Source organism: Idiotropiscis lumnitzeri, chromosome 16, assembly GCF_059441095.1.
Source record: "Idiotropiscis lumnitzeri isolate Australia: NSW breed Sydney's pygmy pipehorse chromosome 16, RoL_Ilum_1.0, whole genome shotgun sequence".
NCBI classification, from domain to species: Eukaryota; Metazoa; Chordata; class Actinopteri; order Syngnathiformes; family Syngnathidae; genus Idiotropiscis; species Idiotropiscis lumnitzeri.
The window spans coordinates 12847757-12871720 of NC_142406.1; the positions used below are offsets into that span (position 1 = coordinate 12847757).

The 23964-nt window shown below is 44.7% G+C and overlaps 3 protein-coding genes across 3 annotated transcripts in view; 1 reads left to right on the forward strand and 2 right to left on the reverse strand.

The window, feature by feature from the left end:
* Positions 1–4318: 4318 nt before the first annotated feature.
* Positions 4319–12913, reverse strand: ube2ql1 (ubiquitin conjugating enzyme E2 QL1). The gene is made up of 3 exons (XM_088278660.1): positions 12649–12913; positions 11422–12335; positions 4319–7255 (listed from the first exon to the last, which is right to left on the reverse strand). The coding sequence occupies exons 2-3, from the start codon at positions 12118–12120 to the stop codon at positions 7124–7126; spliced, it is 831 nt and encodes a 276-aa protein (XP_088134786.1). The 5' UTR covers positions 12121–12335; positions 12649–12913; the 3' UTR covers positions 4319–7123.
* A 724-nt stretch (positions 12914–13637) lies between these two features.
* Positions 13638–14940, forward strand: med10 (mediator complex subunit 10). Its single transcript, XM_088278663.1, has 4 exons — positions 13638–13865; positions 13928–14011; positions 14291–14393; positions 14465–14940. Exons 1-4 carry the CDS (start codon positions 13744–13746, stop codon positions 14558–14560), a joined length of 405 nt encoding a protein of 134 aa, XP_088134789.1. The 5' UTR covers positions 13638–13743; the 3' UTR covers positions 14561–14940.
* ndufs6 (NADH:ubiquinone oxidoreductase subunit S6) overlaps positions 13688–23964 on the reverse strand; it is a 71542-nt gene continuing 61265 nt past the window's right edge. The window contains exons 5-6 of the transcript XR_015839424.1: positions 19658–19741; positions 13688–15345 (exon numbers count right to left, since the gene is read on the reverse strand). The gene's annotated coding sequence lies outside the window, so the exon portion shown is untranslated. The remainder of the gene's footprint in view (positions 15346–19657; positions 19742–23964) is intronic.

Consider the following 23964-nt stretch of genomic DNA (forward strand, 5'->3'; position numbering starts at 1 on the left):
CTAAAAAAAAGAAAAGAAAAGAAAACACGCAGGGCAGGCTGAAGAACATCCAATTCCAGGCCTGTTGAAATTGCACAAAATTGCACCGATTTGTGATTTGTATTTATTTATTTTTAAATATTTTTTAAATCAGAAAAAAATGGACATTTGTAACATTGTTCAATTCAACATGCCATTGCTCCCAAAACAGCCTTCCATGGGACAGGTGTGATGAAGGAGGCTGATGGGGCTCGGGGATAGAAGGGGCGGGGGGGGTGTACTCAGAAATTTACGGCTGGTGGAATTAAACGTGAGGGGGGGGGGCGTTTTGAGTATCCTGGAGAGGTGAGGGACAAGCAGAGGAAGAAAAGATGGATTAGGTTGCAGTGAGAGTTAGAGTTGGCAAGGAGGTAGGTGGGTGTGTGTGGGGGGGGGGGGGTTTAGTGGCGGACACAAGGCTTTATTTAGTGCATGCCTGCAGGTGTTGCCTAGTAACAGACAGAGCGAGAGAAGAGAAGCTGAAGAACATCTTTTGCTTTATCTTGTTTTCTCTTTCTTTGCTTCCCGGCGTTATTTTTCCAGACCACCCCCCCCCCCCCCACCCCACCCAAAAAAAAAAAAAAAAAGAAAATGCTAACTCATCCCCCCTCCCCCAACAAAGGCACTCTGCATGCCTGACTCGTATTCTCACTCTTGGATCCTCATTAGCAGTCAGCGCGGTATGGCAGTCAGGAAGGAGACGAGGAAAGGAGGGCAAAGAGAGGAGGAGCCAGCGGTGGAGTGAAAGTCGACATCCGGCCATGTTGTTGCCATAGCATTTGTTGCTCCGTTACACTTTCTCCCGATTGAATCTTTAAAGGAGGCTATATGTACCTGCACACACTCGTGTGTGCGTGTGTGTGTGTGTGTGTGATGGCTCTTACCAGAGAGTGGCTCAATAAATCAGCTTAATGTGCTGTTGTATCTCACGCAATCACGGCCATTTCACGCCATTGATCAAGGTGAGATGGAGGGCACTCTGCAGGCTGGCAGTTATTGGTCTTCAAGTTGGCCACTGGCAACCTGGAACAAAACGTGCCAGAAAGAAGTGGAATCGTGAGTCAACCCTTTCACACTTGACTCGTTTGGACATTTGACAGCAAAACGAGACGTGAAATGCAGACGCACGCACGCACCGGTCGGGTTTGAAAGGGTCATTGGGCAATCTGGAAAGGGGAAAAGATTAAAACCGCGTAAGAATGGTCATACATACGTAACATAAGGAAGTGAATTCAGTCATACGGAGGTCTCCTCGATGTAAGCGCCTGAAAAACAAAATCTTTTTTAGTGTGTGCGTTGCTCATGGTCATGCATGCAAGTCTTAGCGGGCGTGCTGGGGGAACATAAAGGCCGTGCTTTGCATTTTAACACCCCAAGCAGTGTTTACACACGTCTTCGGAGGTTTTCTAGTTCTCAATTCCAGGGTGTTCCAAATATTTGACATCATTTCATCGTCTTAACATCGCTGAGGTGTGCATATTGAGCATCAGTAAAGCTGTGACATTCAAAATTTTCCTTACTTTTACAAACTAGTCGACTAGAACTACTCTAACTTGACATCGACTAGTCACAAAAATGCCAGCGGTTGGCTTGACAGATGCGCATTGGCCAAGAGCTAGGCTGCCACGCGTCAAAGCACCGGAGGTTGCTAAAAATACATTTTCCCACATGCACCGTGCCATATAAAATATTTATAGAGAGCTTTAGTCGGCTAAGAATGGCTTCGGTGCTGAAGCTGAAAGCAAAGGCGGAAGGCGGAGCGACTGCCAAAGCCGACTTTTGCCGCCGTCCCGGTGCCAGAGCTTACATAAGAGCGAACTGCCGCTTGACACACACTTGTTTGTGCACTCGATCTGCCGTTAACACGCTCCCATGAATGGCACGGAGGGGGGGTCAGGGGGGGTCTCTGTGTTGTCCGCTCAGCCTCCTAAAAACACCAATTCGAGCAATTGAATGAACGTTTAACACGAATTTTGTTTTGGATTTAATAAAACAAAATGAATTTGAATTTTTTTCAAGCTATACCTCAGACTCCGTACGATCCGAGATGCTACGTGACCTTCAATGCATGAAGCACACGCTTGTGAGGTTATAACTGCGCCACTAAAGGGAACACCCAATGCATTCTTTCTAGCACATGCACGTACTTTCTACACAACATGTCCGTCTCGTTCCATACATGTGAATATAAGGCAGCGAATACATTTATTATTCAACGTTTCCACGTAAACGGAGACGTCGCTACATTATGCATGCGGCCGTAAAGAATGAAATCACATCTGCCTCAAAGCCTAGTCTACGTTTGATGTATGGGGCAGTTAATTCACGAGGTGAGCTGGGTCGTGATTGCATATCATACTGGGGCTGATCGTAAAATCAAATATGATCCGTGCAAAAAAAAAAGAAAAAAAAAGTGCAACGTGCGTGTCTGTGTCATCGGCTCTCAGCATTCTTCCAAAATCTCCTTCTGTGAGTTTGGGAGAGGAAATAGGACGAGCGCAAATCACATCTTATATAATGACATCAATATGATTCAGATGGAGATGAGCCAATCCTATAATCTTTACGCTTTGGGACCTTATGTCAATGTCACTTCCTATTTTTGCTCTCAGTTTTAAAGTCTGCCAACTGACCGGAACCTTAACTGCTGAATCCTGTGAGCTGCTGCATAAAATATTTTTTTCTTTCAAATGTGTTTTGATTTTATATATTATTTATATATATATATATATATATATATATATTTATATATATATATATAAATATATATTTATATATATATATCAGCTGAGGATAAAGAATATACATCTGAGAGTATTAATTGTCTGACGTGTTCAAATATCTGTGAAAGGGTTAGCCCGCCTATGGCATTCCATATTTCGCGTTAGCATTAATCGAGTGGATTTTAAAGGCAAAGTTATGTGGTTGTTGTTTTTTCTGTAATGCTGTGAGCTTGGTGGTTGTACTTTTAGTCTAAAATCAAATCAAACGCGTCTCATCTGGCCTGACCTTAACGGATGTAACCTTTGTGGACTGGAATATGATTCCTGAATTTAATGCTGGATGTTCTTGTATTCCCTAAGAGTCCTGGACACCATCTTACAGTATTGACTAATGCGAATATTTTGCAGCTTTTGCACGCTCCGGTGTCCACGCCGAGTTCTCAGCATGCCCTCGTCAATATTTCGCTCACCGAGGCAGATCCATAGTATGGATTCCATATGCGGCTCAGGTTTTCCGGCAGTAATGAGCAGTGGGGAGCATCAGCTACACAAAAACAAGAGCGCTCGGAGGGGATTCATTAATTAGGATTCATTTGTAATGATGATGTGTTAAGGTGTGCACGTGGGTGTCAATTGGTTCTTGCAAATTTGTGCACTCCAGCAGAATTGCGGTTGTTGGAAGCTGCTGAGTTTGTGCTGACGTCCATAGAATCTTGGGGCGGTTTTGTAAACCTATGCAAAAAAAAATAAATAAATAAATAATAATAACCCAGATGAGGTAAACCACTCTAAGAGACATGCCAACGACATTGACTTGAAGCTAATACAGGGGTGGGCAAACCTTTTGTTTGGCGGGCCACAATGGGTTCTAAAATTTGACCGAGGGGCCGGACCAGGAGCAGATGGATGGAGAAAAAAAAATGTATTTAATTTTAAATGAAAGTGAACAAAAGCATGACAACAATATATGTGTGTTTGACGCACCACAGTATTTAGAAAATAAAACAATAAGTTTTATTCATTTAATTTTTTTCAAGTTCAGCGGGCCGGATTAAAACGTTTAACGGGCCGCATGTGGCCCACGGGCCATAGTTTGCCCACGCCTGATCTAATATATAATTTAAGATCGTCGACGTCAATCAGGTAAATTTAAACCACAATTATCACCTCGTCACACAAAACAGCATCAAAATGACTTTCAGGAAGACTTAAAATGCCTTTTTTTTTTTTTTTTTGCAAAAAAAAAATTGTCATTTTGAATCTGTCCTCTTAGCATTATTTTGAGGTACAACCAGCAGTGAGAAGCTCCCTTGACGGCGGCGCTGCAGAAAAATAAAATAAAATAAAATAATGCATGTCTTCATTACCTTCCTATTCTGTTGCTGAATTAAAGTGAGCAAAGAAAAGGCGTAAAGACGTTGAACCTAAGCAGCCACAAAACTGCCGAAACGCCGTTTTAGTCTCTCTCACTATTTTCGCGCTGTCCAAAGTGTTTCTAGGTTACAACGCAGCAGCACGTAACGATTCGCAAATTTTGGGTGGGCTGAAGAAAATAACAACACTCACAAAGCAGCGGCTTTGAATATGCCGTGTATTTTATTGCACATTCGTGTTTGGTCTTGCAAACAGAGCCTCTTCCCACTTTGTCGACCAAACAAATCAAGTCAGGAATTGTCCGGAGTAGGTGATCTCAGGTCACATGTGCACATACTCACAGGATACATGAGATGTGAAGCACGGAGAGGTCCAGACTGATCCTACATCTGTGATTGAGGGAGGTGAAGAGGGGGGGGGTGCTTTTATCCACATTTGTTTTAAACGCATGAAGCCAAATCACAACAGCTCGGATGGGGAAGGAAATTTGTTTTAGGCCGTGGCGGGATTTCCTTCCAAGGGAAAAGTCCCTCGAAGGTGTTGAGGCTTTACAACTTTGTCCTTTGTTCGTCTAAATAAACGCAAATACCCTTCTTGGTAAGATTTTCTCCCCCCTTTCTCTTCATTTTCGTGTGACAATACCTGCATCATGCTTCAATTTTTCAATTTTTGGCAAACCACAAATAAATTAAAACACAAACATTCATAGAAGACAATATGACATTTTGAGGACGCGTAAAAAGAAAAGCACGTACAGTACAGAAACTCCTCGTCGGCCTTCAAAAACAAACCCAAAAAAAAAAAAAAAAACGAGAAGCATTTTGCATTTTTCTTTCCACACAGTTTTTCTGACTTTTCTTGGAAAAAAAAAGAAAAAAAAATATCCAGTAGGTAGCTACCAATCACAGTTGACATGCAAATATAATACAACATAACCAGCTCAGTTAGTGTCTGCAAACTACCAGTCTAAATCTAGAGATCACAAAATGATTGGCTTGAAACCAGCAAACACTCAGCTAAGAGATATTTTGTGGTAGAATACGAGTTCAATTTACAACATTTCTGCACTGGCGAGCCAAGAGAGGACGATACAATCAACCCTGAAATGAAACCTGTTACATGGACCACACGTCACGTCATCTCTTTTGTCATGATGCTGAACCCAACACACACACACACACACGCGCCATCCTCTCCTAAAACAAACACAGCGGGACTACGCAACATGGACCGAAATGCCAGCGGGCGGAGGAGGGAGCCGAGCAGGAGGTTTGACATCCTCCATCCTTTCGCGCTCACCCGCCAGTCTCTCTCTCTCTCTCTCTCTCTCTAATGACGCTTGGCGGAAATGTCAGCCCAATTAGCAGCTTTGCTTCTGACATTTAACTGGCACATAGCAGAAGTGGAAGCCGAGCTGACAGGAAGGACACATCGCAGACGCACGAGTGGCATGATAACGCACGATGCCGACTAAAGTATTATGCTCGGAACATTCTTACACGGGTGCACGTAGTCTCACGTGCCATTTGTGCATTTTTTTTTCTCTCTCATACATCTATTTGGGAGTCCACAGATGACAAGCATTCACACTAACATGTTCCTGTCTGGTCCGCAACAGTCAGGCATCCTTCCTTTGACCTTGCTGTCCTTTCCTAATACTTGAGTCTGAAAATTTCCATTGTGCAGAAAATGTTTCTTCAATTTTCCCCTCCAGGAGTTCCAACGTTGCCTCCTAATAGTCCTTGTTTTGATCCCCGCTCATCCATTAAGTTGTCAACGCAGGTCTCAACCATCTTGCAACCCGCTGACATTTCCAAGAAGCGACTCCCGCTGCGCGCCACGTTCTTTCGGCTTGCCCTCTCACTAATATCGCCGGATGTCTCTCCGTGGGCAATCATGTGGTGCTCTGGAGCGTACATTCATTGAAATGGCAAGCTCCCGTCTGCGTTTCAAGCCGTGCAGGTACAGTAGGTGTGCGCACGAGTCCTGCTGGACTTTGGTTGTTTTTTTTTTTTTACACCTCTCTCTCTCACACACACACACCCCCCCCACACACACACACGCACGTATTCCCTTAAAAAGAGGACCTCTTGAGGCTTTCGTGTCATTCACAGTTCGGAGTTATCTGTTTTAAAGGGCTGTGCACCCTCTCACACATACACACAATGAAGCCAGGCCTTCATCTAAAATCATGAGGATGGGAGTCTTCTTCCTCAGCAACACACACAGCGAGATGATTGACTATCATTCTGTGTATCATACAAAGTCTCCACGTAATGCAACATGTGACTTTTTTTTCCCTTCCATTAGAAATCCTCAATATGCATCTATGCAAAAGTGAGAGCTAAATTTAGCCACGAGAGACAGAAAGAGAAAGACGGTGGGCGAGCGAGCTGGGAGGGAGAGAGAGAGAGAGAGCACAGCTCCATGTACGTTACAATCGTCATGTTGCATCCAAGTGTGGGCAACCGCACAGCCGTCAGAAGAAACCAACGAACGTCGGAGTCGGCGCGCTGCCCGTCTATTAAACATTAACGGCTTCATTTATATGCAAATGAGCCCACAGCCACACGCAGACGACCGAGAGTAATGCCGGATGGAAGAGGAAGGAAGCGGTTGGGTGTGGGGAGGGCAAGGAGAGTGTGACCGGAGTCTGTTTCATTCAAGCTACAAAAGTCCACACTGTGTCCAACTGCACGTGCATGAGAAGAAGATGAAAAAAAATTGCAGAAAAGCAAGAAATGCATTCCTAAATGCACACACACCTCTCTCTCAGGCCTTTCCCAAAATGGGGAAAGAATTTCCCTGGGTGAGAGTGAGGGCAAGTCACTTTTTGGAGAAGATGATGATGACGTGATCACGTTTCTGCGTATTAAAAACAAAATCCCCCATTTAACACACACACACACACACCCACACACAAAGAAATCTACAGCAAAAAGGTGAGTGTGACAGATTGTTGAGTTAGCGTGGTGTCATTCTGCACGTGGAGGTCAGGGGGTCGGCGCTCAGCCGTCCGACACGGGCGGCGACACCCAGCCGTACTTCTCGTGGGTCTTCACCAACGACTTGAAGGTGGCCTCGGCTTCTTTACGGCTAAAGGCCCTCTTGGACTTGCCTGCTTTCCGACATATACGCCCCTGCAATAGAAGAAATTAAGGCTTATTATTGGCACAAAAAAAAAAAAAACACATATCGCTTATATCAGCTCAAAAAAGACAAACATGAATGATGAAATAAAATTCTGTGATGTAGTCATGAGAATCTAGAATAAAAATATCTCGAATCATCATTCCCTCCTGATCCAGCTCCTCGTTATGCTGCTTCTGGTGTGGGTGGCTTGGCCAGCAGGGGTCAGTATAACACAGACATACAGACACAAAGAAGAGTTTCACAATAGACAAAGTAAGATGTCATTTTCTGTCGATGATAAAAAAAAGAGATCCCCGTGAGTAAACATTATGTTGTATATCTATATGTGCTGATACTGTTCGAGTTCAAATATGTGCCCCCCACCAGTCTGATCATGTATTCGGATTAATATTGCATTTGTGGAATATGGATTCAGCTGAAAAATTTCTTATCATCAAAATAACTTTCTAAGAATTACAACATTTATTTGCCCAGCCTCATCAGCAAAGTGTTGGTTAGACTGCACGGGGCACTGTAAATCTGCCCACTGGTCATCTGGCATGCGACGAGTATGATTTACGACTCGGTTGTGGGTTTGCTACCTCTCACTTTGTTTTATAACACTGCAGCACTTCTCGCAGCCGCTTTATTGTCTGGCGGCTTTCTGCTCCAACTAATGAAACAATGTTTCTACGGTTGGCCTTGCTGCATGCTGCACTGCAGCTCAGATAAATACTCAGATAATCATTGCTCGTGGAGTTATACGAGTGCTGTCAGCGCCTTAAGCCTCTTTTTGAATTGTAATTTAGATAAGAAATGCGCGGCATGAATGAACCATTATGGTGTTACTTTATGGGACAAATGGTTATAACACGCATTTTGGAGCGGTTCATAAAGAAAGGTTGCGGTTTATGGTCTGTGTGGGAGATCAAATGTCTATTGGACGATACAGGAATGATGTTATGCATGCGTCATAAGGGATTAGGGTCGTAAAATTCCATTCAAGTTATGGAACGAACAGAAAATGAACGCGACAAGAGTCTCAATTTTTTAATCACATTGACAATGACAATTATGGATGGCGATAGGCCTAAAATTCATATCAAGGTATCAATTGAATCCCTTTATTATGGCGGTATGAAAAAAATATACCAAAAAAAAAAATCCCAACACAATGGACACAAAACAACCCAAAAAGACGGGCGTCTCCGAATCGCGTTTAGCTGTGTTAACTAGCCAGCTCGTTTCAAGTTCTTAGCGCCGAGCATTCCCACGGGAGTTTCCAAATAACCAAGAAAACTGGGAAAATGGACGACTGCTTGACGTAGACGCACATACGGCCGGCAACACCTCCAGATTTCGCGGTCAGACATGCCTGAGGCAATTTTCACACTGAGGCGTCATCAACAAGCATTACCTCGATGAGTCGCTTGAGTCAAAATCTATATGGCGCACCCCGAGTTCTACTTGCTACAATGTTGCCAACGTGCTTGCAGGCTCGGTTCCAGTCGCGATGGCAAGGTTCACATGCGATCTGATTAGCCATGCATCTCTTTCACGTCACATCGGGTTGCTCTCGCCACCTCAAAAAGGTGCCTGGCTTGATGGGCCTCATTATCGCCAGCTATTGTTAAAGACTTTGCTGTCATGGTGACGCGCCGGCCGGCGAGGAACATAACCTCACTTTCATTGAACGAGGCTTCGGGTCTGCCGTTGCTGTGTTCACTTATTTGCGAGCATGTGAGCGGGCTGGTGAATGTGTCGACCTTCTATAAAAGTCTGTGACCCGAGCGTGAAACACGGAAATTGAGCATCCATGAGCCGCATCACGCTCTCCGGCGCCAATGAAGAGAAATCAGCTCGCCGCAGAGTTGTTCGACGGAATGTCAAAATATCCGATTTAGGGGGGGGGTAGTAATGAGCGAGCGCCCAGGGCCGATGCGGTCCCATGGCAGTGTTTATCTCATTGGGCAAAGTGCTCGTTTGTGGAGAAGGACACACTCGCGCACGGAGACTGCTGGCTAATTGTATGAATGGGAATCGGTCAATGGACGGAAGAGGACAGACAGGCTCGGCGAGACCTCGTTGCATGTTGGGAATCGGCCCTAGGGGACAGGAGGCGGCTTGTTGCATAATGCCGGCATGTGCTTCGAGAGGTCAGGATGCACAAACAAGAGATCAATAGTGGACTCATCCCATCGTGGAGCCCCTCTGGGACTGATCGTCGGGTCATCATAGGATAAAAAAAAAAAAATTTAAAAAAAAATCCTGCTTTAAAATAAATGTGGTTAGCTGTCATAACCAGAAGGAAATTCTGTGCCCTCATCGCACTCCAATGCCAAAAAGCATTTACATGCCACAGTGAGCATTAATGGCACTGCTCATCAAACAAACATGTGACTGATGATGTCATCGTGGCTGACCAAAGTAGACTCTCGCCTTGGTTTGTTGCTTCCTCTCGCATTCCAAAAACATTGAATCCAAATCCTGTGGCTGCCTTGTATACAGGTGACGTAACGTAAAGGTTTTTGGAGTCATTAGCAGTCATTTGGACAGTTCCAAAATCAAAACACTTGCAAGGAGCATGGAACTAACCGCAAGGCAACCGGCCAACCTGACTGACTCCATGCTTCTCATGTCACGGAATAGGCCACGCCTATTAAAGGCGTAATTGCAGTGGTGGCTCATAAAAAAAAAAAATATATATATTTCTTTTCCATTGTATTATTTTAAAAGAAAGTGCTATCTTCTGTAACCTCCAATTCATTTCAATGCAATAAATCGATTTACTATTTGAGTGTTACAAGTTTGGTCATGATATATATATATATATATATATATCAGCTTAGGATAAAGAATAAAAATTTGTGTTGGTCTTCTCATAATTGCACGGGGGGAGAAAAGAAAGAGAAAGACTCAAGCCCATGACCTATATACTCCGTGTGTGTGAGTGTGTGTCATGTGCGCGCCTCATTGTTGACGATCATCTCACCACTCCCTTGCTCTAAAAATAGAGCTTCTTCGTGATCAACAGTTGTCACAAAAGGTTGCATGAAGAAATAAATGCATAGCGTGTATTTAGGATGAGCACGGCTCAGAGCGCGTGAGAGGTGGTCTGCTTGGGAAAATGCGGTGCATGCGAACACTCCTCGTCAAAGACACACACATGCAAACCACGTTAATCAATACGGCGTCCATTAGATACAAGGAGGAGACACTGCAGCACATTCTGCGAGCGGCGCAAGTCGTCAGTCATGCCAAGCGGGATTCCACAAACGAGCCGGCTCATCTTGAATAGGAGATGCTTCATGAATTCCCCCCCAAAAAAGCACAACGTGACGAGGAAACGCGGGTGCATCTGAGGATGCGGCCGTTTCCATCGGAAGTGCAGAGATGCTGCAAAACATCGAAAGGGGCGGGGGCAGTGGGGGGCAGGATTTGACAGGATTACATAATGGAGTTGATCTAAATCACACAGGTCTGCAATCGCGGCATCCCCGCCGCCTGCCTTTCCATCCCCCGGTGGTCTATTTCGTAAATGCGCTAAGGGGAAAAAAGGACACACATGGTGAGCCTGCGAGCCTCGCACTTGGTATGCGGGTCTTTGTTGCCAGAGGATGCCGACTGATGAAAAGCAATCAAACCGGGACTGCAGAGAGCATTGGGGAAGGGAGGGGGGGGGCGGTGAGCGTGGCGTGAAATGGTTGCCACAAAGAAACATCCGTCCATCTTTTGGAGTGCATGTCCGCAATCGGGTCGAGAGCAAACCAAAGCTTGAAAGCTTGCAAACTCCACACAGGAAGGCCAAGGCAAGATTCAAACATAGAAGCTCACAACTGAGAGGAACACTTTTTTGCTCGCAACTCAAGACAAGAGATAAAAAAACGAAATAAAATAATTGGCCAATGGGTTGCTTGCACTCGTAAATCAAGGTACTTGTATCTCAACGGACCACTGTGTAAGCGGGACTGAGACATCTGCCATCAAGTGGTGATAAGTAAAATTACAACGTTAAACATATTTTTTTTTGCTAACCACTGATCCAAAGTGCAGTCATGTGGAATCACGACTACCAAGAACCGAGTGTTTGGGTGAGATGGACGTGCGCAAAGATGTGTAAATTACAAACATGTGCAAGTTCACGCAGTAAGTAGAGGACGCATGATCATCTCACCTGTCCTTTTACGAGGCTGGCCGCAAACTGCCTCATGACCGCCTCCACCGTGTAGGCGCTGGACCATCCGCGGGGGGTCAGCAGCTCCATGCAAATGGCGCCGCCGTCCAACACGTAGCCGTTCTCCAAGCGCGGCGTCAGCACACGCATGAAGGGCGGCGAGAAGGGGAAGTTGTCGGGGAAGGTGACGTTGAGCAGGATGAACTCGGTGCTCGTCTCCTTCATGTCCTGCCACAGCGCAGAGTCCTTGTCCACCTGGTGCAGTTTGACATTCCAGTCGAACAGGTTGTCCTCCACCAGCTCCACCGTGATGAAGTTGTCCCCTAACCTCCGGATCTCCTGCAGCTCCTTCATCAGCCTCCGCGTCCTCACTTGGGTGCAGTGATGCCGGTGAGGGGCGAGCGGAGGGACGGAGGAGGCTCCGGTGCTTTTATTCCCGCCTCCTCCGGTTTGCTGCTGCTGCTGTGGTTTCTCCTTGGCATCCTTGCCTGGCTTCTCCTTGTCCTTGCCGTGCTGGTCCAGCTTCCTCGCCTTAATCTCCGGCGTGCTGAGGATGTTGGTGTCGTTGGCCGTCTGACAGTGTTTGTTGTTTTTCTGGTTGCCTTTGGTGCCCTTTAAAGAGCCCTGGTGGTGTTTGGGGTCCTCTGTGTCTCGGTCGTGCAGGCGGATCAGACCGATTTTCCGCAGTAGAGTGGCCATAATTTAGTTTACGGATCTAGTTGGGATTCCTCCGCCGAGCCCCCCCCCCTGCAGAGGGTCGAGATTGCACCCGTTCCCCTGGCGTGGATGTGGACTATTAAGTTCACCTTGCTTGCACCACTCTCAGCTCTCACCCTTCACTGCAGCCTCCGGGGGTGATCACAGCCCACGATACTGCGCTTTTCCTCTCAGTGCATCATCACTGCACGGCGTGACTACACATTGAAATAGAGAGAATAGCATCATAATCCCTTCAAAACGACAGAGTACGTAGCGTTTTTTCCAGATTTCAACCCCATCCCTCCACCGCCCCAATAACATTATTGTAGCCGCAGTACGGACCATGCATTTAAAAAGACAAACGCGGCACGTCACTACATCGAAATGTGTTGCGCTTAATGAACAAATGGTCTCAAACGCCCGTGACATAATACAACGTGCAGGTGAGGTCACAAATCTAACACTTGCAAAATGAACGCGAGTGTCCCCTTGCCAATGAACACAAAATCAAAACATAAACTCGCTTACCTAATTGCGTAAAATCCAGAGTATCTTCTGCAAATAGCCTCCTCGTATGCGTTGAAAAAAGACGATCCAGAAGATCCACGAGCGCTGCCACGACGGAGCGGAGCTGCGGGAAAGCGCTTATAACAGCGCGTGTCTTTGTGCGTGTAAACGTACGCGTGCGCGCGAGTGTGCGTGTTCGTGTGCGCAGCTGCTGCAGCTCGAGTAATGCAGGGGTGACGAGCAAGCAGACCAACTTAAACGCTCAGCCCACATGCGCTCACCCTGCAGAGACGCATTTCAAAGTAAAGGTCGTCACGCACGCTGACGATTGTTAGTGTGTGTGTGCAGACTACAAAAAAAAAAACGATGCCACGTCCTTTAGAACAAACCTACCCAAACATCAAAATATGCATTACGTGTGCCTGAACCATGTGGTATTATTAGACATAATGAGACAATCACAACACCCACACGACAAACAATACATTTGAACATTTCAATTGGCACATTAAATCATTATTGGATCATTAATTTTTACATCATCGTGTCATTTCGCGTGAGATGACAACGCTTTTATTGCGAAGGTGGTGGTATCATTTCCTGTTCTTTTGCGATCAAAGCAATGACAGATACAAGTTATTGTTGATTACCTACATTTCATATTTAATATTCTATTTATTTACGCCAATAATGAATATTTTTCCCCACACAAATTCACGTTTTTATCGTTATTCAGAGCCGTGGATTGAGATAAGTGGGTTAGGTGACGACTTTTTCCTGTTCGGGGCTTTAGTAAATATGTTAAAATGTTTATGGAACTTTTTATGAATACATGAAATTAATATTATAAGAGAACATTGCAGCGTTTTGTTTTAATATTTAATGCCTACAAAGAAACAGCATTATTTACGAAAGCACGACATTTTGATGCAGAATACAACACGCCTTCATTGGTTGTCACCATGACAACACGCAGAGCCCAGCAGCGATTGGCTGGTTCGTGGCCGTAAAGCACAACTGCGCACAACACTAGCCTTGGTGGCTAACAAGAGACCGGAGATTGTTTTGACACACGACATCTCTTTAAGCCATTTTCATCCTTAGAACAACATTTAAATGGCGGAGAAAAATGAAAACCTCGAGGAGCATCTCGAGAAGTTTGTCGAAAATATTCGGCAGCTTGGAATTATCGTCAGCGACTTTCAGTCGAGTAGTCAAGCGGGACTCAACCAAAAACTGTGAGTCATGTTTGAATTAACGCGTTGTGGACGCATTTTTATTGCTCAATTCTCTTTTGCAGAAATTTAATGATAACCGGACTGCAAGACATCGAGAAGTGCCGTCAACAGCTGCACGAGATCAACGTACCATTGGAAGTGTTTGAGTAAGTTGGGACGAGGATGTTGACTTGGTTGTTTTCATTGTCTGCCTTTTTGTGTTTATTTTTGATACATTCCCAATTACACCAGAACCTGACTAATAAAACAAAACGATTACCCCTTTCTCGTTTGAGGTCACGATTTTGGGGAAAAAAAACAAGTCAGCTGACACCCATCTCCTCTGTGACCCTCATGCTGACAAAAAGCTTTAGAAAATGGAAGAGTATTATACTTGATGGTTGATGTGACTTACAATACGTGTATATTGTCTGTGTGATATTCAGATATATTGACCAGGGTCGAAACCCACAGCTGTACACAAAGGAGTGTTTGGAGAGAGCCTTGGCCCGCAACGAGCAAGTGAAAGGAAAAATCGACACCCTGACAGTAAGAATTAATTCAGTAAGCCTGTTACAAATGGACACCCCTGATTTACAGGTTTCTTTGCTCTTCAACAGAAATTCAAGAGTCTTCTCATCTCTGAGCTCGGCAAAGTCTTCCCGGAGGAGATGTCGAAATATAAGGCGATACATGGCGACGACGCTCCATCTTAGTGACGGTCAACCTGTGACGATTACATTTTAAGACTTGCATCGGTTGGGTCAAGGAGGAGTGCGGTCGCAACCAGATTGAGCCGACGTTCTTTCTACTAAAAGTTTATTAAAAGTGGAGTGTGTTGGCTGGACGAATGTGTCCGGACATGTCCTTGTGACGTGGTCACTGCATTAACAGCAGGGTAACTTTTTCCTGACTCTCCATGAAGTGGTGGTCCTTATTTATATCTTTTTGTAAAATATTCATAAAGCATACAGAAATGACACTTGTACATCAAATATTTGCTCAGGCTGTGATCATTCTGAATGCAGATGTTTTTTGTTCGGAAACATGTCTGCTCTTTATTTGTACCTTGTTTGTATTAAAGGTTTTGTAAATATTTTTTGGACTGACCTCATTTTGAGAGTAAGGACGTATTCTGTTTGTTTTTTGCAATCTTAGCGCCTCCAAAATCAAATGTAATTTGTAATGTAATTATAGGTACAGTCTTTTATATACTATATGCAGTATGTAAACAAAAAAAAAAAAACTTACGAGTGAAGGCTTTTCATACGTTTGCTTCCACCGCTTACATTCTAGAAGGCAACAAAATTCACTTGAGACATTCTGGATAGGAAATAGATTCAGGTTGTGTGATACTTGTCGCTTTAATTGACTGTTGTGGTGGCATGTGGGGAGAGCGGGACCACCATCAGTCCCCTTGGCGCTGATCCACATCGTCTCCTGTCACGTCAAGACATGGAAGCTCACGCTGATCCACTCTTCACGAGTTACTGTGTTGGGGCTGGAATGGACGCAAGGCGGACAGATGTAAGTTGGGCACAAATGCAGGACTTGACTCGTACACACACTGGTCTAATTGTGCTTGAGGAGACATGTTTTTTTTTTTTAATAATTAAATTTAAGATTAAAACTCTTCAAAATCCCTCTCATGATGACGCAGTGCATTTCTAAAATCACAAACATTCGAAATAATTCAACTGAAATAACCGGTGCGAATCAAAACTCTGCATTTTTATCTCTGTGAAGGTGTCATTTGAGACACAATGTCGCATTCAATATTTCTGATCATCTCGCGCCACTCAAGACGATGTCAGTTCTCATTCGGCGACCCTTAATGAGACATGCCATCAGCGCTTCCTCATTTGACCTTTGACCCCACCAGCTCTCCCCGAGATGACGTGAATCTGGTCAAGGGCACATTTTCCAATCCAATAACGAGCCAAGTGTGAGATGCTTGGAATTGAATTAGTGGCTGTTTTTTATCCACTTTGGTTTGCAGGACTACACACTCACACACACACACACACAAGACACGTGGCATTCATTTCACGGTGTAGGTGTGTGAGTGTGTTGATACCCCCCCGAAAAAAAAACTTCCCAAAACTCCAGAAAGAAGAAATGGAGCAGAGTCTGAGTCTTGAGAACAGCTCCCTTAGGAGGTGGAACCGAATAAATTTAGAAAAAAATAAGACAGTCGAATGCATCATGACGTTTTTGTCCTAACATTGGAACTGATGTTGTGTGTCATTCGTCCTTTGGTTTCACGCTGTAAGATAATACCACTACGTAAATAAGAGATGCACCGACCTGAAAACGTCTCGCCTGTTCACTGAGCTGCTGACCAGCGAGACCAAATCCCCAAAGTATAAGGAATAAAAAAAACAAAAAAAAACATGAAGGATGATGCGATTTCACAGGCTTGAAAGTGCGCGAGGACAAAAGTTCACACACCACGCGCTCGCTGCTTATATTTTTTTTCCACAGCTCTCCACCGTCTAATTTTGCGACGCGGTCCGCTTTTGAGGATCGGATGAATGGCTGCACTGCGTCACTGAACGTGTCGATCAGGTCTTGAGAGCTTGGTGCAGTATCAGCTGATCTGCTCTTTTCTTTGCGGCCTTGTCTTTTATGAAAACAAAACGCACAATACGACATTTTCATTTTTTCAAAAGAATGACCGCCCAAGTACGGTTCAGTTGTGTTTAAGTTCAGTTCCATAAACTTGCATTTAATCTTTAAGAACTATTTATTTTTACGTATTTATTTGCGTATCATTTTTATTTAACATTGACGTGCAATACATTAATTATTAATTAATTACACTTTTTAATTTTCTTACATTTAAATGCAGTGTTTATGTTTGTTCATAATCTTATCGTGGCGTTGCACATTTATGCTCGCATGTAAAATCCCTTCCAGTGTCCTTGGCTTGCTTCTGGGACACAAAAGCAGAGCTAGCCACCTTTGATGCTATTAGCATAATGTCTTTTTGATGCTAATGCTAAGTGGTGAGTCGCCGCTGAAATTTGTTTGCACGGTTGCGGCTCGCCCTTCTCCCCCCCCCTCTTCGTATTGTGAGCAGCGCCTGTCTTGCCTCAGCTCCGTGACTGTCATTCAACTTCTGTGTGCAGGTCAGGAGGCGGATCACCCCCCCCCCCCCATCTTCCTTCTGTTGCATTCGTACCTATGACAACAATTCCTTTTTTTTCCCCCGACGTCACACACGCTTGCAAAGAGTTTATTTTCCTCTCCCAGTTGAAATTTACTATAGAACTGACACATGCACCGACATGTAACACGTTTCACCAAACCAAAAGATTTTGTCTAATGCAAGTCCACTAGCTTAATGCTAACACATGATGCAAAACACCATGCACTGGCTAACAGGAATTAGCATCAACCTTATGGTAATTATATACGACACTGTCATCTTACTTTTGTCGGAGGAATTGTTTTTTTTTTTTTTTTTTTGCTTGTTTGAGTCATGATGGAATTGCTTAGTTATTCGTCATCGCATGTAAATTCGCAAAGTGTTTGTCAACACTCCAATGTCAGCGCTCAAGTGAGCGCTATTCTGGCTTGATCAGCGTCATCGAGAAAAAAATCACGCTGCATCTTTAAAAAAAACTCCATCTGCCTGCAATCAGCCCTCAACGACCACAAACGCACATGCGAGGCCTTCCTGCGTCACATTTTGAAGCGGCGAGCCACCGACCCAGCGTCAGCGATCGGCGCGCCGAGCGGGAGAACAGATTGTGCGCGTCCGTGTGCATGAGGGTGCCGATAATAGGATGATAAAGGCGCTAAATGAAAACCATAAATCAGAGCGATGATGTCCGCCGCCTGATGTTTGCCGCACCTGCCCGCGCCAGGGACCCGTCAACCACGCCTATCGAATGACGCCGCTTCAAAAGCCCCACAGATGGGCCTTAATAGATGGAAAACAATCGTTTGCCATGCTTTTGCCGCGCATGCACACGACAACGCTCATGGCTTGTTAAATGCATCTGCAGCCGGCCTAATTTGCAGAGAAAAACAAACATCGCGCAAAGCCAGGCAGACAGAAATGAATAAAGGATGAGAGGCGAGGAGCGAGGGGAGTTCTCCTAATTTCCCTTTGGTTTAATTAAGTCGGCATCTCGTTTGCCTCATGCGGTGCCATGTTCAAGGGTGAAATTGTGAGCCCTCGGTGTGACATTTACAACAAAGCCCAGCCGCTGCTGTCATCTCACTGTCAAGTTGAAGCCTCGTTGCGCATTCGTCAATCCGAGGAGAACCAACAGGGCAATTAGCCAGCGTCGTAATGAATGTAATCCATGATGGTCTTACTCGTTGAGGTTCCAAATGGGCGCTTTGGTTCAAAATGTGGGAAGGCCGTCGGTGAATCTTCTCACAGTCAACGGTCATTGTAATATTATCGGTGTTTGCCAGAGGCGGTGATAGTGCTGCGGGCGTTTTGAAGGGGGGTGCTGGGAAAAGCAGCGGTGCACGACTGCACTCGGGGTGAAGCGAACATCATTGTTACGTTCTCAGAGCAGAAAATAAGAAAGAGATTTACAGAAGCACAAATGCAAACAATTGACAGCGATTGTTTTTATTAGTTATCAATTTGCTGTGTTTTTGTTTCGTTGACTACTTTCTTGTTCCCGGTGGGCAAATTTGGGCTTTTTGTGAATTCGCGTTAGTGGGTATTTGCTGCTCGTTATCGGCGACGACGGACCGCCTGTTGATTTCAGTCAGGCGTCCATGTGGTTAAACCAGATCGGCGATTGACGATTAATCGACTCCGAGCTGTAATTGTGATAGCACTGTGGCAAAGTCGACCAGTCAACTAGTCGCTTCGACCGCAAATGGGTACGTTTTGTAAATGATTTACAAATCATTCATATCCAAGAGGGAGCATCGGCTCAATTCCGAACCTTTCAACTCGCCTAATTTAATCATCTTCCGGATTCTTTTTTAGGAACATCGAAAGCTTGTATGGCGAAATGTTCTGAAAAATGTTGGGCATTTTGACAAAATGCAAAACAGCTTATGAAATCATTTGGAACTTAACTGCTAATTTACATCATCATCAACATGTAAAAGAAAACTCAATGATTGGACACTAAATCGATGAATAATCGAATATTTTTCGCACGGGATAATATCGGGCCATATATTTTGCCGGACTCACTCACAATAGAACATATAAAACTGAATAATTGTTCATTCACAAGTGCAAGGCTTTTGGAGTTTTATGGGTGTCCCACGTGGTCAAGTCGACCGTTAATTTGTTTCTTGAATATTTTAGCCTCTCGTCAACTGCGACCTGCCACCCCCTCATTGTCACCCAAGATGTCTTATCCCAACGGACACACCCCCCCCCACGCGCTCCATAAAACTCAAACACCCTCACCGAGGTCAACCCATAAATGCTAGGTCAACCCTCCCCCGCCCTCTTTTTTTTTTTTTAGAGGCCACGTAATGAGGAACCGTGCCCGGCCACTGTTTAATGGACCACGTCGGCCATATTGGATGTGGCTTGCGCCGATGTCCCCCACGGTGGCACACGTGGCGCTGCACGGCGACAACAAAAAGCTCATTAATGCTGAGCATGGATATTAACGAGTGATATAAAGTACCTCCCTCACTCACCTTGACTTCTCTCCAAAGTAGTGAATGGACAAATAACATTGACTCATCCCTCTCCCACTCCCACGCTCTCCCTTTGTGCACGCCACACAATTTCGGCGCCTGCGCGAATATTAGTTTCTGTTGGCTTCATAGCGCGCGTGGGGGAGGATCGCCAGCGCTTTTTGCCCACAGCTTACCTCATGACTTGGAGGAGGCCTTTGTGACTTCACTGAGGAACCGATGACTTTTATATCAGCTGTGCGTGTTGGATGATTGATTCACTGCGGGGAGAATACAGAGAACAATGTTGGACAGCATTATGATATGGATACGAATGATCATGCTTTTGTTTCGCATCGCCAATATTCTTGAGATGTGATCCGATGACATGAGAGAGCCAAAAAATTCAATTCGATCCTCTTGAGTTGAGAAGGGCACGGTTGAATGAATTTGGGTGCGGAAGAACTTCTGTCATGTCAGTGACCTCACAAATGTTCTTCTGCATCAACGGGCTAAGCAAAAATGGGACTCAGAAAGACCAAAATCTTGTATAAAGTCTTTCTAGAACAGTGGGCAATGTCACAGCGGCAAAGCAGGGACCAAGGCGATATTAAATATTCAAATCAGATGTCATATTGGCTTAACCGTCCCGATCCCTGCCTCTGTGGAATAATCATTTCAATTGTATATGATGCAAAAGCATTTTTATTTTTGGGAGCATCTTGGGAAGACAATATCAATGATTGATTGTTTATATCATGTTGAGGTCCGACTGAGAATAAACAAAGTCGCTGCATGGTCATCCCCTGGAATACGGCTTCAACCTCGTCAGTCATGACTATCAAACGTAGACAGAGTTCACAAAATGAGCAGCTTAATCGCCAGTGACAACAACGGCTTACTCGTTATGTAACACGACGTCACGATTGGACTCTTGAACCGGGTGGCAGCCGGGATGCTTTAACGCTTGCAAGCGCATCTTTTGCATCTGGATTTAAGAGTGGTGGTGTCCTCAAGGAACCTCTTTGGCGGTGACTCACCACAAAAGTCATTGGATGTGCCAAGTTGTAACGACAATGTCATGGAATATTTAGATTTTTTTTTTTTTATAACCATGTAAGCGAGACTCTTTTCACCTTTCAAGGCAAAAAATGCACTCAGAGGAGATTTATAAATAAGTGATGATTTTTTTTTTTTTTTGTAGCTTTGAAATGTGTTCCCCATTGGTCCGAATGTATGGCGGCACTTTAGTGCTTGTGGGGCTTTCAAATGTCTCCGGGAGGATTTGAGGAAATAAAGGATTAGTAAGAATAAGCAGAGCAGTGAAGAACGACGCAAACACCTGCTCCAAGTCAGAATGCATCGGCAGAACAATGTCTCGATGGGAGATTGAAAGGATGCAAAGTTAGAACCTGAAGGCAGAAGAGAATTTTGGGATGTGTACATTAAAGGGGCCGCGCAAAATATGAACACCTTGCATGAAGATACATTTAATCTGCATATCATCAATTTAACGCAATTTTATTTTTATCGTATTTATGTCGTCTTTTGTCAATCACAGTGCACGTATAGAAATGCACAAATGACACTGAGCACATTTAGTGAAAGTCAAAGTCAGACAAAAAAAAATGCACAACGCTGTAATTCTTTTGTGAGAGCATTGGACTTAAATAACGTCGAGTGTAGAAACTAGGGCCTAATCCCTTTTCAAAAAGCCAGCAGCTTTGCATTTTTTTTTCCAATCGCTCCGCCCCCCTCCCCCCATTCATTCTCCCAATAACCCATTTTTCTTCCTCGGCATTCCTTCACACAATGAAGCACTAAAACAGCAGTCTAGCAGGGAACGTTTTCCGTTCAAGCTTTTTTTCTCCCCCCCCCCAAGATAATCTGTTAGCTGCTGAGAAGCACTAAGTTAATAAGTACCGGTTTGCTCTATTGGAGTGTCTGAGCAACCACAGACTTTTGTTTTTTAATAATGTGCTGAAAGTTGAGTCGGAGTCGATTAATCAATGACATGACTGATATTTTTTCAGCTTGATGTTGGTGGCTTGTACACCGGCCATTGGGGAAACCTCTGGTTTAGGATAACCACTACGTTATTTTCATATGCTTGGACCCACGCAGATTGTTTGGATAGACAGGACATTAAAAACAGAGGAATTGTCATTAGTTGGCCTGAAGGTTTACACATCCATGCGTAGAAGTAAAGTTGACTCGTCAATTGACTCATTCAATCCATAAGACGTATATACACGTTTTCAAAATTGTAGTCCCCGCCTCCCAAAGACGTAGTTATACGTCTTTGCGTTTACAATTACAATACAATATACAATTTTATTTGTATAGCGCATTTCATAACAGCGCTTCACGCAGAGTATATGGCTCATCACGATCCCAATGTAATCGTTTGTGTGAGTGTAAATGCCCACCGAGGCACCGTGTTTGCTGTTTTCTTCCTTTTCGAAGGATCAGTTTTTCTCTTTTCTTGGAACATCCTCTGGGGATCTGAAATCATTAGCCCCGTGAAAAACGCTCGATAGTGTAGAACATGTGTTGCTAGGACCAAGCGGGCCATTGCAGTGTAGGCGTCTATGTAAAGACTTGCCAAAGGGTCAGCGTCTATATTTAGAAGCGGAGGTCACCCTCCCTCCTTTACACCGATGCATTCGCAGGACGGGATGAAGATGGATTAGATGGGGATGTCATGAGTCTACGCTTCAGGAAAATGGAGGAAGAAGAAGTGAGGAGGAATGACGCCAACTGGGCCTCAGATTCCTTCTAGGGTGAAGAGAATTAGGCTAATCTAAATTGAATTAAACCAAACCCACATTAGCTAATTTTAGCATGAGTTGCACCAGCGCTTTTGGTGATGATACGAATGGAGGCGGAGCTAGTCGTGGTGGAAATCTACATGGAACTAGAATGTAATTCAGAATCATGTTAGACGTTCCGTACTCATGATTCATATTTTGTCCTGGAGATTCGAACAAGTGGAGAACCTAACCTGTAGGAACTGCGCAAGATTGGCTAGAAAATTCAATGCCCTAAAAAAAATAAAATCATATTGAATAGGAAGACTGTGCCAAATTTATTTTTGGGGTCCAAATTGGGGCGCTGGTTGGATAACAGCGAGAGTTGCGAGGTGTGAAACCAAATAAATGGATCAAATAAAGACAGCTGGTTACATCTGATGTGGAAGCACTCTGGAGTAAACCCACCCGACTCCCTCTAGCTTTTTGAAAACTAAAAAAAAAAAAAAAATGGATGGAAAAATAATGGCCCACCTGCTATGTTTCACTCGGGGGAGGTCGTGACTGGACTCTGTGGGTTTGTGGGCCACTTCAACGGTGGCGTGTTGGCGTCCAAACCCAAATCCCATTCGCAATGACTCACTGACACGAAGCACCACTGGGATTTTGCTCCATAATGGAGGTAAAAAGAATTAGCCCGCTGGGGAATATATATTTAGTGACGGTGGTGCTGCTATAACTCCATAACCCCCCCGCCCCCACCCCAAGGTAATGTGACATTGGGGGGGGCCATTTATGTGTTGATTGGTGGACGTGTGCACTCATGCCCGCTCGACCATTTATAATTATCCCGTGTTCACGTCTCACGCCACCTGCACAATATACATCAACGAACGAGCACATAATGTGCATGTACTGCACGTGGTGAGTGTGCAGTGCTGTATGACGTATGTGTGAGCTCATAATGTTCTTCTCTGAGTCAGTGTGTGAGATCGCTCTCTCTCTCACACACACACACACACGCACACACACGCGCATATCTTCCAAAGCTTATGTAAGCACATGTACGCTACAGTAGGCAGAGACAGGAATAGGCCTAATAAGGGGCTTAAATACACACGCACCTCCCCCCCGCCCCCCCTCCACACACACACAAATTCTGAATGGAGGTAAGCTTCTTTTTCTTGTCATAGAATCATCAATGGAGTGTTGAGGGTTTACCACCATCTTGTCGCATCCGCGTAATCCAAACGAATTCACTTATCGAGAGGCATTAAAACGGCTTTTAAGCAGGTTTTCGCCCGATTCAATGGCCGTTGCCAGACGGCAAATTGTCGGATGGCCTGTCCCTGCGAGCGAGGACAGCTCTTACGTAAGGGACATTATGCAGCCGCATGAGCCGCTTTGGTGACTCGGCTATTTAGGGAAAAAGGGCTGAGCGTGACTCAGCAGAAACACAACGGACCCCGTTGGGCCACTTCATGGTTATTTTAAGATTTATCCTCACTTGTCTTCTCAGAAGTTCTTCTTGATTAGTCCAAATAGAGAATTACAGGACGACGCAATTAGGGCTGGGTTCATCAGAATGTTCTGATTACAAGACATTTTGGGCAATTCAGAGTTGTCAAAGAGTTTGAGGGAAAATGTTGCGTAATTTTCTTCTTCATACAGCTTTGTCTCATCTATGAAGAGGATCATTCGGACACACAAAACTCTCCGCCGCGATAAGGCGACGTTTCAAGGAGGAGACGAGA

Bases quoted from the DNA above. Each gene is read 5' to 3' on its own strand.
- med10 (XM_088278663.1), top strand. From the start codon at position 13,744: ATGGCGGAGAAAAATGAAAACCTCGAGGAGCATCTCGAGAAGTTTGTC. The intron at 13,866-13,927 runs GTGAGTCATGTT...TCTCTTTTGCAG, and splicing joins GCGGGACTCAACCAAAAACT to AAATTTAATGATAACCGGAC. The intron at 14,394-14,464 runs GTAAGAATTAAT...GCTCTTCAACAG, and splicing joins GAAAAATCGACACCCTGACA to AAATTCAAGAGTCTTCTCAT.
- ube2ql1 (XM_088278660.1), bottom strand. From the start codon at position 12,120: ATGGCCACTCTACTGCGGAAAATCGGTCTGATCCGCCTGCACGACCGA. The intron at 7,256-11,421 runs GTGAGATGATCA...CTTCTATTGCAG, and splicing joins CCAGCCTCGTAAAAGGACAG to GGGCGTATATGTCGGAAAGC.